A 16019-nucleotide genomic window follows, 5' to 3' on the forward strand; every position below is an offset into this window, starting at 1 on the left:
GCGCTCTCTACTTCTCCAACTGCCCTCCATGCCCACCATTGCCATGCTCCATCTGTGTTTGTGAACGTGCTTGAGTAGAGCGAGGATCTTGGGTTTCATTGAAGGAAACACCATTGAAGCATGCTACACTACCATATCATTAATTTATGATTTCTTATTTATGTTGGTATTTGTATTATTATATTTAATGTGCCTCTCTACTGGACGCACTATGTGTGTGGGCCTTCTGTAAAAGAGATGGAATTTTGTTACTCTAAAACGCTTGTCCAAAGAAATAGCTGTCAACAGATGACTGGAGCAGCTGAAGTGTGTAATCTAAAAACAGGTTTTGGATTTTGGTCCTCAAGGAGAATACATTCTTCTCTTACGAATTTGATTCTGTATGTTGTCCTACTACTGGATAGGAGACCTGATTGGCTGTGATGTCTTATGGCATGTGGGTGTGTATATTTTATTTACACTGGCACAGGATACAGCTTTCCATTTCAAGGATCTTTAAATAAACCTTATGGCCATTTGCTGATGATTGAAGACCCATTTGCTTTTGCACACAGCCAAGGCCTTTTAAATGATGATTCTCCAGAGCAAAGAGCCTTGCAGGCATTTGGCACTGGGAAATCCTCACCATGTGGAGGTCCAGTAAAAATACATTTGTTCCATGCAGGGGATCTGTTTCCAGTGCTAGAGTATAAATCTCCTGCCTGGGATAAACCGTAGGAGACGTGTAGGAGAGATTACGGAAATGTTGGCATGTAGGACATTTAGGATTTTCTTCAACATATACTTTTTTTATTACTTTTTGATTTGCTTCATTGCCATATATTTGAGGTATAGGCATGCAGTTATCTCACAATTTCATACCTGCTGCATACGAGAGTAGTGGATCTTCTCTCTGGATCAGCCATGTTTTTCTTTCTCAGTTTTTTCCCTCTTTCTTACTTGTAGATCAAGACACATCCAGAGGTTTTTCGTATCCTGATGTGAGTAGACACACTCCACAGACCAGAAGGCCTACACATGACATCAAAGAGGTTAGTGGTTAAACAGTTCATCTTTTAGCATGGTTCAAATTTAGAATAAGTACTGATACTGTACACTATCAGTATCACAGTGCCTACTGTGAGCCCTTGTTTGAATTATATTTCAGAAACTGGCAGCCAGAGCAATATATGACTTCAAGGCACTGACAGCAAAGTAAGAAAATCTTGTATTTCTGTTTTCCGCATGTGATTTTAAATTTGGCTTTATGCTGTAAATAGGATTTTATTTTCAAATGGTTTTGAAAATTGAGTATTGTCTGTGATGGACTAGCACCCTGTCCATGGTGTGTTTCTGCTTTGATCCCAGGTAGACTCCAGACCCACCCAAACAGAATTTAGCAGTTATAGAAAATGAATGAATGAATCAGTGGTTAGGTGGCATAATGCCAAGCTATCCTTTCTTTCATAGAACTGTTTTGGTTGTCTTTAATTTATGCAGAGAACTGTCATTCAAGAAAGGGGAAACCGTGTACATCACACGACAAATAGATAACAACTGGTATGAAGGAGAACAGAATGGGAAAGTGGGCATCTTCCCAATCTCTTATGTGGAGGTTAGTAATGTTTGTTACTGTGTAACTATGTTACGATGCTAGCCAACAGTGCAATTGTTTTCCCTGTAAAGTATGTAAGTGTGTAAGTAAAGTATGTAAATGAATAAAAACAGCATGTTACGTAAAACAATTCTTGAATTATAACTTTTGAACATGTGCTGTAACAACTTTAGATTGCAGCAGTGAGTAATGCTCGTTTATTTGAACCTAAGCAGGGTCAGTTTTGTCAATTGTCAGTTGGAAACTCATTGGTACTTGTATTGTCGTGATCATGACAGGCCTGTTTAACAACTGAGCATGTTATTGCCCTTTTGCATTGCTGAGTACTGACAGACTAGTCCTACATACTTCTGTTTCTCTGTTTATGTGTTCCTGTTATCAGAAAATCCCTTTGTCTGAAAGAAAACAGCCTGTGAGGCCTCCTCCTCCAGCTCAGAGCAGAGAGATCGGTGAAGCAGTGGCACGCTATAACTTCAGCGCTGACACTAATGTAGAGCTGTCATTAAGAAAGGCAAGGCCTTTTTTTATATTTTAAATAATACATAGTTATTTGTGGCGGCACGGTGGTGCAGCAGGTAGGTGTCGCAGTCACACAGCTCCAGGGACCTGGAGGTTGTGGGTTTGATTCCCGCCCCGGGTGACTGTCTGTGAGCAGTTGGTGTGTTCTCCCCGTGTTCGCGTGGGTTTCCTCCAGGTGATCCGGTTTCCTCCCACAGTCCAAAAACACACGTTGGTTGGTGGATTGGTGACTCAAAAGTGTCCGTGTGTGTGAGTGAATGTGTGTGTGTCTGTGTTGCACTGTGAAGGACCAATGATTCCAGGTAGGCTCTGGACCCACCGCGACCCTGAATTGGATAAGCGGTTACAGATAATGAATGAATGAATAGTTATTTGTTATTATATACAGTAGTTTTCAAACTATGGCTTTACTAACAAATTCAAGTTGAGATTTGAGATGTCATGATGCACTGAATTATTTCCTTAAAAACTGAACGCTGTGATTGTGAGGTGAGTTTTACACTGCTGCATTGATGACTTCCAGGGCGACCATGTTATACTGCTGCGGCAGGTGGATCAGAACTGGTTTGAGGGCAGGATCACGGAGACAAATAAACAGGGCATCTTTCCAGTGTCCTACGTGGACGTCATCAAGAAATCCCCCATAAAAAGCCCTGGCCAGCCTCCAGGAGGCTCTCTCCCACGCAGCTTCTCCAGCGAGAGAGTGCATAGCAGGGTAAGCCTTCAACAGCTCATCTCATTCCCCAACCTGTCAGTCACAAGCTTTACTCACTCCACAGCTTCCTGAGCAGACACACAGAAACATAAAGGCTATTAACTGAGTTGCAATGTGCCATCTGACAACATACAGTGTACAAGTACTAACCCTTGGAATTCAGTTAAAAATGTCAGTGGACAAGGTGAGCTTATGCTCATATGCAGCTGTGCCTATTGGCATTAAAAAATGGATTACACAATCACATGTGAGTTATTTAAGACATATTTAAATATTTATGTCTAAAAATATTTATGTTTAAATGTATTTTATTAAATATCTAGCATTAGAATCCTGCATATTATTTGCCCACCATAACATTATTAAGAAGGGATGTCACCAGCAGTTAAATGCATCAAGGGAGCTGACAACAAAAATTAGTCTTGCTTATATTATGCATGAAGGAGTTTAATTTTATTACCTTTGAATGAAGGTGACTCAGCCTCAGAAGTTGTCTCAGTAATTTATATGCCTGAGATTAATTGGACCTTGCTTGGCTGGGAGCCAGACACCTCAGTAGAACACTCCTGTCACCGAAGATTAGCTTTGGTTTAACTCTGTGTTAGTTCAGATTAGGTGCCCTTGAATTGTAACTTCATCCACAGTGAGTACAAGAGGCTTGATCCTGTATTCACATGACGTGAGCTGAAGCAGACCTGGCTTAGATCAGATTAATTACCTCCATGCCAATCTCCAGCACAGACTAATTACACACTGGAAACAGTCAGATGTGACTTGTTGTGGGCACGTGCTGCCTATTTCACTCAAGTTTTCTTTGAAGAGAGTTCAAGGTTATGCAGGTTTGGTGAATGAGGAGTCATATATCCCCATTTAGATAACAATTCTGAAATATTATGTTTAATTATATAATATATAATTATGTATTTCATCTCAAACCAGTGGTACACAATGAAGTTGAAATTCTTTTGGCCTTTAATTTATGTGTCATATTCTGTGTTGCTAAATTTGATCAACAATGAGACACAGACATAGTGCACCACCTTGTGGCTACTTTCTGTACCACAATGTGGTGCACGGATAGTGGGAACTCCTGTTGTATATATATATGCTTTTACAGTTATCTGATTACAATAACTGGTAATGCATGATAAAAATTGATCATGCATTTAGTAATTGAATTGTTGTCAAACAATCCTGACCACTGTCTTAGCCACTTAGCTTTAAGCAGCTAATACAACGGCCCTCTGAAGGACTGGTGCCCTCTCCAGGGTGTGTTCCTGCCTTGTGCCCAATGATTCTGGGTAGGCTCCAGACCCACCGTGACCCTGAACTGGATAAGCAGTTACAGACAATGAATGAATGAATATATACAACAAAGCTAACACAATAATAATAATAATAATTAAATAATACATAAACAAATAAATAGGGCGGCATGGTGGTGCAGTAGATAGTGTCGCAGTCGCACAGCTCTGGGTGACTGTCTGTGAGGTGTGGGGTGTGTTCTCCCTGTGTCTGTGTGGGTTTCCTCCGGGTGCTCCGGTTTCCTCCCACAGTCCAAAAACACACGTTGGCAGGTGGATTGGCGACTCAAAAGCGTCCGTAGGTGTGAATGTGTGAGTGTGTGTTGCCCTGTGAAGGACTGGCGCCCCCTCCAGGATATATTCCTGCCTTGCGCCCAATGATTCCAGGTAGGCTCTGGACTCACCGCACCCTGAACTGAAGCGCTTACAGATAATGGATGGATGGATGGATAAACAAATAAATAGATAATCTCAAAACAAATTCAAATTTCATCAATCCACCACTATAAGTTTGGTCAAGTTTTATTTTTCATTTGTTGATTCCTTCAGCTTTTATTTAGAGCATTTCACAAGTCTGTACCTCTCTCTCTCTCTCTGTGTCTCACTCTCTTTCCTAAGCCATTAGCTTCACTCCGCACACCCAGCTCCTCCTCCTCCACCCCCCAGCAACCGCCCTCTGCCCAGAGAACAGCTCAGCTGCAGTCAGTGACAAGCGAGTGGCTCTCCCTTACTCTGGGCCAGTCCCCCTCTGCTACACCCGCCCCTACGCCTCCACCTTTACCCTCAATATTTCAGCATGATGACGAACTGCTGATCTCAGGCCATTCGCTTGCTTCAATACCCCGTACCCTCACCCCAGCACTCAAAGAGGGTCATTTCATCCCCATAAGTTCCCCCAAGTCCTTCATGTCCCCAGACCCCAGTCCCTCCCCCCAGCCTTACCTCACCTCTGCCTCTTTCACCCCATCGCCCATTTCCCCCACTTTTACCCCCAGCCCCAGACCAGACAGTGTCATTGAGGTGCCTTTAGGCCAGAAGCCTATAATCTCACTAGAAAAAGAGCAACATTTTTCAGATATCACAGATAGCCGTGGCCTTAAACATTCAGACTTGCTCAAACCTTGTTGCCCTATCGACCTGGTTGTTTATGAGCCCCATGAACTCCCTTTGTCCAGTAAGTATCCCTCATCCTCCAGAGAAAACGAGGATGACGTGTGTGAAGAGCTTGTGTCCATCATCCAAGCTAGCCAATCAAAGAGCCCCACTGTGGAAGAGGTGGGAATTTATAGGCTAGCGCCGACGACTGTGACAGAGGCACTACCCAGACTGTTTATAGAGGAGGATCCAAGTGAAGCTAGCAGGCCTTGCGCTGAGTCCGAGCTAACAAACACCTTCACTCCAGTGTGCCCTGTTCATAATGAAGTGTCAGAACATGAGGTAGTGTCTGATTTGGTTTGACTGTGTGGTTTTGTTGTGTGATTTGGTTTTCACCTGACTGTACTAACAATAGTAGGGTGAAGTCTGGATTAACCCCTTTGTAGTGCCTTTTGGATCAGTGTACTGTTTATATTAGGGTACATTCAGCTTTGAAATGCTTGAATACATTTTGTGAATGTCTGCAGTGAGTACTGTGTCTGTATATCTCTTTAGAATATTAATACATGTTCTTCAGGTCTGGTTTTCATTGCTACCAGGTATCAGCTGAATGATATGCATGTAGGTTGAAGCATAATTATTTCAAATAAAACATATATTCAATATTGCTGTGTCAGAGTAAGTATTGCACCTTTTTCCAAGCAGGCTGAAATGACCCAGAGTGCCTCTCTGCGTCCCTCTTCCCCCTTTTCCCAAACGTCTCTGGCCTCCACAACACCCCCCGCCTCACCCAAATTCTCTCCTCCCTCCCCTCGCTCCACCCCTCCACTCCCCACAGCGTCCCACTCCCCTCCACCTTCCTCCAAACAGATCCGCTCCCCCAAAGTCAAGGTAAAGACAAGATCCTGAGTGGTGTCTGCTTTTCTCAAATCCCTCATCCACTCACACTGGTGTGCATAAGTTAGACACTAACTAAGCTTGATTAACTTGTATTCATCTGTATTTCTTTTATTATTATTATTTTGACCTGTGGCTAGAGCACTTTTCTAAAGATTGCTAAGTTATTGTCCTAAGACAGATTTTTCTCTAAGCTCAGTCTACCTCTGTGTCCTCTATTATTATCTGTACAAGCATGCCCTTTGTAGTTGTGTCCACTGGCTTAGAAACAGATAGATAGCAGCAGTAATCTGTAAATAGTGATGAGACAGGACAGCTGGGAACATAGGGAGCTCTGTGTAAACAAATGAGAGATGTGCATGAGGTATGGGATCTTACTTGGGATCTTGTACATCTTTAAAGGAACACTACACAAGATTTGGGTTTTTTTTTTGCTTCTGTGGCGCCCCCTAGTGTAAGTAAATTTTACAGCACTGTACACTGTACTGAAATTACTGGTAGTTTCCTGTCATCCTCCAAAAGTTACATAGTGCAGTTTCTGTAGTTCTGAGCAATGACTGAGGCACTGTTCTCCCAATTACAGCTCAGTAGATTTTCAAACTGTCGTTTTAAATTTAAAATATCATGTAGTGTTTCTTTAAAAGCACTGTATATACATTTTGCAACATATGATGTGATTTTGACTATAACCCTGATAGATTCTCCTGGTTCTGCTTCTAGCAGCCTGTGTTAAGACGTGATGTTGTGGTTATTGGTAAGCCCCCTCGTAGCCCTGTGATGTCTAGGAGGTCCTGCGGATCCCCTGTTAAAGGGCAAATCTTTTCGCCGTCTCATAGGGTACGAGAACCTGTGCACCGTGTGTGGCTTTAGCATCTGGAACTCAAGAAGTGGAGGGTTTTTATATTTGGTTTGACTTCTGCAGAATTCCGTCATTTCAGATCGTATACCGGCATGTTAGCTACAAAACTAACATTAAACTGAAACATTAAAACGTTAGATGAATGCGTACAATTAACATACAGGGACAACGTTTTATGTGGAGATCATTAGTTGCCTTCAAGTTTGATAAAGGATGCGAAGCATAGACTTGTTATATAAAGTCATTGTATGTGACTGTGACACAGGGGGCGGCACGGTGGTGCAGCAGGTAGTGTCACAGTCACACAGCTCCATGGGCCTGGAGGTTGTGGGTTCGATTCCCGCTCCGGGTGACTGTCTGTGAGGAGTTGGTGTGTTCTCCCCGTGTCCGCGTGGGTTTCCTCCGGGTGCTCCGGTTTCCTCCCACAGTCCAAAAACACACGTTGGTAGGTGGATTGGCGACTCAAAAGTGTCCATAGGTGTGAGTCTGTGTTGCCCTGTGAAGGACTGGCGCCCCCTCCAGGGTGTATTCCTGCCTTGTGCCCAATGATTCCAGGTAGGCTCTGGACCCACCGCAACCCTGAATTGGATAAGGGTTACAGATAATGAATAAATGAATGTGACACAGGGATACTTCTATTAGCTTGTCTTTCTGTGTGTATTCATGCATTGTGAGGTTGTAAAACATTTCATTGGCAACAATGAAGGGCTCTTTGGGATGTATTTTATGCACGTTGGCCCTGTGTGAGTTCATGGGCTTTTTTTCACAAGCATCAAATAAGTTGGCTTTTCTTTTAAAGCAAGAAACAGCTCGCTATGACCTGGATTTATCTGCGCATTACTGATGCACTATATGCCAAACAGCTGAAATGTGCATGCAGTGAGATGAACTGTAAAGCACCTATTTGGAGTGGTTGATGTGTCTGGATTTGCTTTGAGGAATGTCCAATGAACTTAAACAAGGTGTACTCCCCAGAGCTAGACATAAGGCCTATTCCCCCAAAGCCCTTCCAGACAAGGGGAGTAAAGTCCTCCTTTTGGGATATCAAGCATTATTTACAGTTCTTCCAAGTCCTTCAGTCAGACTCTACAACAGTACAAGAGTTCTTGGCCCCTGGTTGTGCTCCAAAAGTATTTCAAAATGAACGGAAAGCTTGATCACTCAGCAAAACCTTGGCCTGACCTGTGGCAACACATTGGCATTACCCTTTGATTACTGTGCTTCATTAGATACCCTTAATATGAGTGAGACATGCAGCTCATATAAGTATGAGTTATATCTGTCTGTCTTTTTCCTTTCAGTCTCAGCGGTCAGCATATGTGCAGGATCCTTTACAAAGTGGTGAACCGTGAGTATCATTTCATGATAATAGCTGTTATGTCATTATTGTTGCACTTTATTATATATTATGCTAATTGTGGACTGAGGAGTTGGTGTGTTCTCCCCGTGTCTGCATGGGTTTCCTCCGGGTGCTCCGGTTTCCTCCCACAGTCCAAAAACACAGGTTGGTAGGTGGATTGGTGACTCAAAAGTGTCTGTAGGTGTGAGTGTGTGAGTGAATGTGTGTGTGTGTGTGTCTGTATTGCCCTGTGAAGGACTGGCGCCCCCTCCAGGGTGTATTCCCGCCTTGCACCCAATGATTCCAGGTAGGCTCTGGACCCGCCGCAACCCTGAATTGGATAAGCGGTTACAAATAATGAATGAATGAATGAATAATTGTGGACTGAATATGATTGTAAACTGCTGGGCTAAAATGTTTTATATTCCTACGTGCCCAAATACACTACCAATATTTTTCATTTTTTTATTTCTAATAGATTGATCTAGGCCAGAGTTCTGCTTTTTATAAATATACATGTACATATACACATATGCAACAGCATAGGCAGAAATGTTACTTGAAATATATTGGATATCAACAACACATTTCTAGTAGTTATTCTCTTCCAGGACCAGTCACTGACGCCTTGTATTTATCTCACACTGAATATAACAGTTCTTTTGGTGATCTCCCAGGTTCCAGGCCGTGTATAATTACATGCCACGCAATGAAGATGAGCTGGAACTGAAGGAAGGAGATATTGTTGATGTGATGGAGAAATGTGATGATGGGTGGTTTGTGGGTAAGTTCTGTGCACTCCAATTGTACCACAAGATGGCGCTGTTGATTGATTTTTAATGTTCCACTACGGTGGTATTTCCTCATGCTCTACTTTCTCTGTTCTAACTCACCCACTCATCTTCTCAGGCTTGATAACTCAGCTGGTTAAATGAATCAAGCAAATAAAACAGGGAATCCATCCAATATTAATCCATGCTGGGACGTGTCCTGCAATACCAGGGTGTTACTATATTTCTATGAAGAGTAAAAAAAGTGATTTGAGTAAAAAAAAAAGAATAATAAGTAATAATTCTTAAAGACTCAAAAGTGTCCGTAGGTGTGAGTCAATGTGTGTGTGTGTGTGTGTGTGTGTTGCCCTGTGAAGGGTGTCCCCTTCAGGGTGTGTTCCCGCCTTGCGCCCAATGATTCCAGGTAGGCTCTGGACCCACCGCGACCCTGAACTGGATAAGCGCTTACAGATAATGAATGAATGAATGAATAATTCAAAAATGTGTGAATTTCACAGATCAATCACTCAACATCCACAAAGAATCCTAAGATATAAAGTCTGAAAACAACTGAAAGATCTGAATGAACTGTAGTAAGTTATGAATGCTTTTCTCAGTTCTGTCTCGGACACTTACATTGTTCTGTGTGCTTTCAGGAACGTCCAGGCGAAACAAGTTTTTTGGGACCTTCCCCGGAAACTATGTGAAGCGGATATAAGATCAGGCAACGTTATAATCCTCTGAACACATCAGCGGACCCTACACACGCAGAAAGTAGAAGGAGGATGTCACGTCTTTTCAATCAACTGAAACCAAACCTCCCTCATACTCCAGCCAACACAACACTGAATGGCACATGGAGGCCATATTGGAGTGGATTACTACGCCAAGCACATTGGATTATTGATTACTGAACTCGGATGGGATACTGAAGTAAAAACCTCAACACTGAACTGCAGCAAAGGCTTTAAGACAGGGCTTTTTTTTGTTGCCTATATTTTTAATATTATATTTCCTCAAATGAAATCTGTATGTCTGCCTTTTAATAAAAAATTAAAAAGCTGATGAATTTCAAAAGGAAGGAAGTATCGAAGTGCCCTATTTGTCTTTATAATTTTTTGAGAGAATTTAATGGAGGGGGAGGGGGGGGTTACTGGAAGAGTGAGGTACCATATTCTAGGAATGTTGTTTTTTTTCTTTTTGTAATAAGGACATGCCCCTATTATCCTGGATCTGATCTTGGATCTTATCTAGATGTAACAGTATTGCAGTGTCATGCTGAGAAGTTAAAAGGTGGCTACTACTTCTCACGACATGCACTTCCTTGTATGATCCAGTTCAGAATAGTGTTGAATTTTCTGTGGTTCTGATTTCTGGCCCTCCAGACATTCCTACAAGTATCTGAAGGATTTCACTGAGGAAAAACGTTTATGGTATTTTTAGGCCAACAGAAGTAATGTTTTATAAAATGCAATAGTCCCTAACATCCATTTCGGACTGTGACTGGGTAAATGGATGGAATAAATGAACTGAATAAGAATAATGTCTACTGCCTAAGACAAATAGCTTATGCGAATGATCTTGCACACTGTACTCTTTTATTTTTGTTCCTTTTTCAACTCATCAGAAGCAGTGTAAGTCTCCATCATCAAGTGCATGGCTCTGTGCTTATGTGTATGAAGTTAATTTGAGTGAACAAGTGTACTTTTTTTAACACAAATCTATTTTGTTTGATTGGTCAGAATTTTTATTTTCATTTAAGATTATATATATAATATATTCTGTTCTTTTTTTCTTCTCTGTGTATTTTGTTTCCACAGTTTATTGGAAATTAAACCTTGCCCAAACTGTTAATTTTCATTTATTTGTCACATTAATATCAAGTATGCAGAACTTAGACTAAATATCATGTGGTTTGATTCCAGATCAGTGTAACATATGTCATCTGCAGTAATATGATGAGTGTTACTAATATTCCCGGTGTTTTAGTATTATTTTTTTTTAGCAGACTCTTATGGATTGTTCACTGTTCAGTCTACCAGTAATTTACATTAAATTTGCACATTACTTCATAAAAAGTTATCATTCAATATCGTGCAACATCTGAGTCCTGTGACCACTGCCATAATAAGACAACCATGTACTCACCTACTGTGGGAAATAAGGTAGCACAGCAATAGACCACAGCAGATTGTGTTTGTGGTCTTAGTTATTTAAGAGTTTGTTTTTTTTATATAAATCTAGGCTCTTAGTCTTCCATCTATAAGTGGTAGCTCAAGCTTATGGAGCACATCTGGTGCAAAATCTTACCAAATATAATTTATGCAATGTAAGCTAATGTCTTAAAATCAAATGTTATATGAAAAAAAAAATCTAATTATCTGTCTCTAGTAGCTGGGTAAAAAGCTGAGTTGTGTGGGAGAGGTTATCTCATGTGGTTAAAGCAATACATTTAGTGGAGAGCAGCACATCTGTGATCTGTATGGCTTTCATAGCATAAAGTGACAAAGATACCAAACCAATCTCACAAATAAACGTAGATTTGAAACATGACGTATGCAAAAGTAACTGCTGTGTTGATCTATACATTTTAACACTGTGGTAGTGTATAGATTAACTTTACTACTATAGTTTGGACTGTCATTGCTTATAATTATTGGCTGGAAAATGAAATTGTTGAACGGTTAATTATTTTGGATGCAGAGCACCCCATGGGACAGGCTCATCCACTCATTCATGGTTAGGACATTTAGAGACTGGTCCACAAGGGGGTCTCATTATGCCTCGCATCAATGTCACTTTATTAACTACCTTAAATTACACTAGAACTACTGTGGTTATATTCTCAGTTGTACATGACTCTTCCTAACTCTTCCCCTTTTATGATTGACACATGGACTCCAGGACTACAAGAAAAGCCAATGTTTATTTTTGTATTTCTTTCTCTTTTCTCTTTGTGGAACTGTACATTAATAAAGAGTCTGAACTAATATTTTCTCAATTGGGAAATTGATTCTTCAGTTATTGCTTGGGTGCATGGTAATAACTTTTGTGTTGTGGGTTTTTAGTTACAAGTTGCTAATCAATGGAAACTCATTGCCGGAACACAAATCTGTCTCATAATAATGAACACAAACCTCAGGACCCAACAGCATCAGATTTAGAGAAACCCATTGTTTGGAATTATTTTGGAGGAAAATTAAATTTTAAGATTTCTCCTATACCCTTATATAAGCTAGCCCAGGGTTTGTTTACAAATGAACTAGCGCTATGGTGTTAGCTATAATGCTTGTAAACAATCTGTTAGCATTGTGCAAATTTAAGCTCTTACTCAATCACATCAAGAACAAATTAAATTCAAACAGACTTGCTTTTATGATTGTGTGGTTTTTTTTTTTTTTTAATCTTTCTTTCTTTTTTACTACATTATTTGCCGATACGTTACGTTACCTATAGCTCCTGTGCAACTGAGGGAGATTTAAAGTTAAATGTGTAAACTATATTTATTTCCATAATATGACTTAAGTTATTGCTTTATTTGCAAGTGAGAAGTTTCATTTGTGCATTATCACTGTTCGCTTGAGCTCCTGTACTGCCATTGTTCACTTGGTTTGGGTGCAGAAGTGGCTTCTGGTACCCTCTTTCACCCTTGTATATAAACAGGCACACAGTGTCCCGCTTGGTGCTATGGAAACACAATAAACAGACAGTCAGTGGAGAGCCGGCTGGGATTTCTCTTAGCAGAAAGAATCAGTGGCATCCACTGTCTGGATGGGACACCAAAGCTTGAGCTTTCTGCTGTAGGCTTCTTTAAATGAAACAAATCCTTGCGGCACACTCTTAATCACTCACTAAATACATGTGATTACTGCTCTGCTGAAAGCACAGAAGCTAGCCTTTAAGATACTTTTTCAACTCTGCAACCGAACCTTCAGAGATGCTAACATGATTCAGCTATTAGAAACACAACAGCCTACAATCAGGCCTACTGCAAACTACAGCCTCGAATCAAGGTTATTGTACATGCATGTAATTCCTGTTATAGATTAAGCCAAAAGGTTTACCACAAATAATAGCCGATGAATTTAAAAAGTTTTAAATGAGATAAAGTCTGAAGTTTCTATAGACATATGGTCCTCCCAGTCAGCCCACAACAGTCCCATAGTAGCCCTGCTGCTCCACCAAACAAGGATATGTTAACAAGGATATCAACAAAAGGGCTTTAATGTCCTTCAGACAGTACACAAGGCGCTCTGGTCCCATAGCCTTGTGTATGTTTTAAAACATGGGTTTTATTTGAAGGGCTTCTAATAAATCACCTGTTGGAAAAATTCCATGTGTAACATAATGCAAACAAATCAGAGTGAAAAGGACAGTTCAAGATGCACAGTGAGTTAAGTTTGCGGTTGTTCCCTAAAAGAAAAAAGGGATACAGAGTCTCACAGAAGTAGTAGGAAATACTACGTGCCAGAGGCAGAGGTGAAATTTGTCAATTGATTTTTAGCCATGATGTCAAGTTCCAAATCTCACTCTCTTAAAAAGGAGAAAGCTGAGTTGCAATTCCTGCACAGTCTACATTTCACTATTGTGTGAATCACGTTTTATTTGTAAATATTTTGGAGGGGACTTCATATTGGCTCAGGGTTCTACGTGTTGGCACCTTCTACCGCTCTTTGGGTGAATAGGAGGACCCTACCTCTCCAACCCAACTTGGCACAATGCTAGCATTGTTGGTATTTTTAAGCTAACTTACCATCTCTGTCCAATGCAAAGTATGTAACATCCTTTTTGCATTTTTTTTTAACATAGCAGCTGTCCTTCACATTGTGTGAAAGGTTCATCATGTGTGGACCAATAGAAATGGATATTTCCTTCTCTTGTAAAGTTATTTTTGAGATATATGTTTTTTCATTGGACAGTGATGATACAGTTTTCATTATCTGTAACCCTTATCCCGTTCAGGGTCACGGTGGGTCCAGAGCCTACTTGGAATCATTGGGTGCAAGTCAGGAATAGACCCTGAAGGGGGCGCCAGTCCTTCACAGGGACACACACAAACTCACACACCTACGGACACTCTGAGTCGTCAATTCATCTACCAACGTGGACTGTGGGAGGAAACCGGAGCACCTGGAGGAAACCCACGCAGACACAAGGAGAACACACCACACTCCTCACAGACAGTCACCCGGAGGAAATCCACGCAGACACAGGGAGAACACACCACACTCCTCACAGACAGTCACCCGGAGAAAACCCACGCAGACACAGGGAGAACACACCACACTCCTCACAGACAGTCACCTGGAGAAAACCCACACAGACACAGGGAGAACACACCACACTCCTCACAGACAGTCACCCGGAGGAAACCCACGCAGACACAGGGAGAACACACCACACTCCTCACAGACAGTCACCCGGAGGAAACCCACGCAGACACAGGGAGAACACACCACACTCCTCACAGACAGTCACCCGGAGGAAACCCACGCAGACACAGGGAGAACACACCACACTCCTCACAGACAGTCACCTGGAGAAAACCCACGCAGACACAGGGAGAACACACCACACTCCTCACAGACAGTCACCCGGAGGAAACCCACACAGACACAGGGAGAACACACCACACTCCTCACAGACAGTCACCTGGAGAAAACCCACGCAGACACAGGGAGAACACACCACACTCCTCACAGACAGTCACCCGGAGGAAACCCACGCAGACACAGGGAGAACACACCACACTCCTCACAGACAGTCACCCGGAGGAAACCCACGCAGACACAGAGGGAACACACCACACTCCTCACAGACAGTCACTAGGAGGAAACCCACGCAGACACAGGGAGAACACATCACACTCCTCACAGACAGTCACCCGGAACAGGACTAGAACACACAACCTCCAGGCCCCTGGAACTGTGTGACTATGACACTCCCTGCTGCACCACTGTGCCGCCCCAGTTGGCATTCTCCTGTAAGTGTATTCAGTTTTCCAAGAGTGGGAAAACTGGGAAAAGACTCATTATGTAAATTGCTTAGGTGATATTTTCAGGATTCTATTTTTTTTTCTGCTGACATTAAATGTAATTGTACTATCTTACTGCTGAAAGCAGTGTGATTACTTAGTTACATTCTAAAAAGCTCATGCTGCATGGAGGTAAAAGCAACATTTGCAACAACAATCTTACCGTAATGACAAACTGATTAGCTTGAACAAAGTAAGTGTGCATAATAATTGTTGCTAAACCATAACTGGAGAGATAATAAAGCAAGACCTAGCTTGGTTTGGACTCACTTGCACATGGAGAGTTTCACAATTTTTAAATGGCCATAGTACAGTCTGATAAAACTAATACAGTTTTGCTATTTGTGAATGGATATAGACCTGTAATAATTCCTATATTTCTAGGCTATAGATAACAGTAAAATTGAAAACAACACCTGAAATTCAGTACATTTTGTTTAAAAAAGCTCCACCATCTAAATCCTCTGATCTTGTTGTGACTCACTTTTAGATGTGACCTGTTAAGACTTCTTGCCTTTCAGTAGCCAAAGCCTCTGTCATGTCACAGCTCAAAGATAGTGAGAGATGACTCAGTTATACACAGGTGTCCAACACAGAGGAGAAAAAAAAAAAAACTTCTGAGACCAGACAGAGTGACTAAGAGAGAGAGAGAGACAAGCATAGGGGGAGAGTCAAGCAGAGGGGATAGAGAAAGAGAGAGAGAATCAAGCAGAGGGGAGAGAGAGAGAGACAGAGTCAAGCAGAGGGGGAGACAGAGAGAAAGAGAGAGAGAGAGAGTCAAGCAGAGGAGAGAAAGAGAGAGAGAGAGAGAGAGAGAGAGAAGAGAGAAGAGAGAGAATCAAACAGAGGGGAGAGAGAGAGAGGGAGAGAGAGAGAGAGAGAGAGAGAGAGAG

General features: G+C 41.7%; 1 protein-coding gene across 1 annotated transcript in view; it reads left to right on the forward strand.

Annotated features, from left to right (window-relative positions):
* sorbs2b (sorbin and SH3 domain containing 2b) overlaps positions 1-12055 on the forward strand; it is a 49427-nt gene extending 37372 nt beyond the window's left edge. Inside the window, exons 19-30 of the mRNA XM_066649239.1 lie at positions 946-1031; positions 1148-1194; positions 1480-1594; positions 1977-2105; positions 2637-2863; positions 3855-3871; positions 4758-5569; positions 5930-6118; positions 6848-6961; positions 8285-8331; positions 9000-9106; positions 9749-12055. Of these exons, the coding sequence (XP_066505336.1) occupies positions 946-1031; positions 1148-1194; positions 1480-1594; positions 1977-2105; positions 2637-2863; positions 3855-3871; positions 4758-5569; positions 5930-6118; positions 6848-6961; positions 8285-8331; positions 9000-9106; positions 9749-9810 (1952 nt within the window). The 3' untranslated portion in view covers positions 9811-12055. The remainder of the gene's footprint in view (positions 1-945; positions 1032-1147; positions 1195-1479; positions 1595-1976; positions 2106-2636; positions 2864-3854; positions 3872-4757; positions 5570-5929; positions 6119-6847; positions 6962-8284; positions 8332-8999; positions 9107-9748) is intronic.
* Positions 12056-16019: the final 3964 nt, after the last annotated feature.

This window comes from Hoplias malabaricus, chromosome 17, assembly GCF_029633855.1.
Source record: "Hoplias malabaricus isolate fHopMal1 chromosome 17, fHopMal1.hap1, whole genome shotgun sequence".
NCBI lineage: Eukaryota > Metazoa > Chordata > Actinopteri > Characiformes > Erythrinidae > Hoplias > Hoplias malabaricus.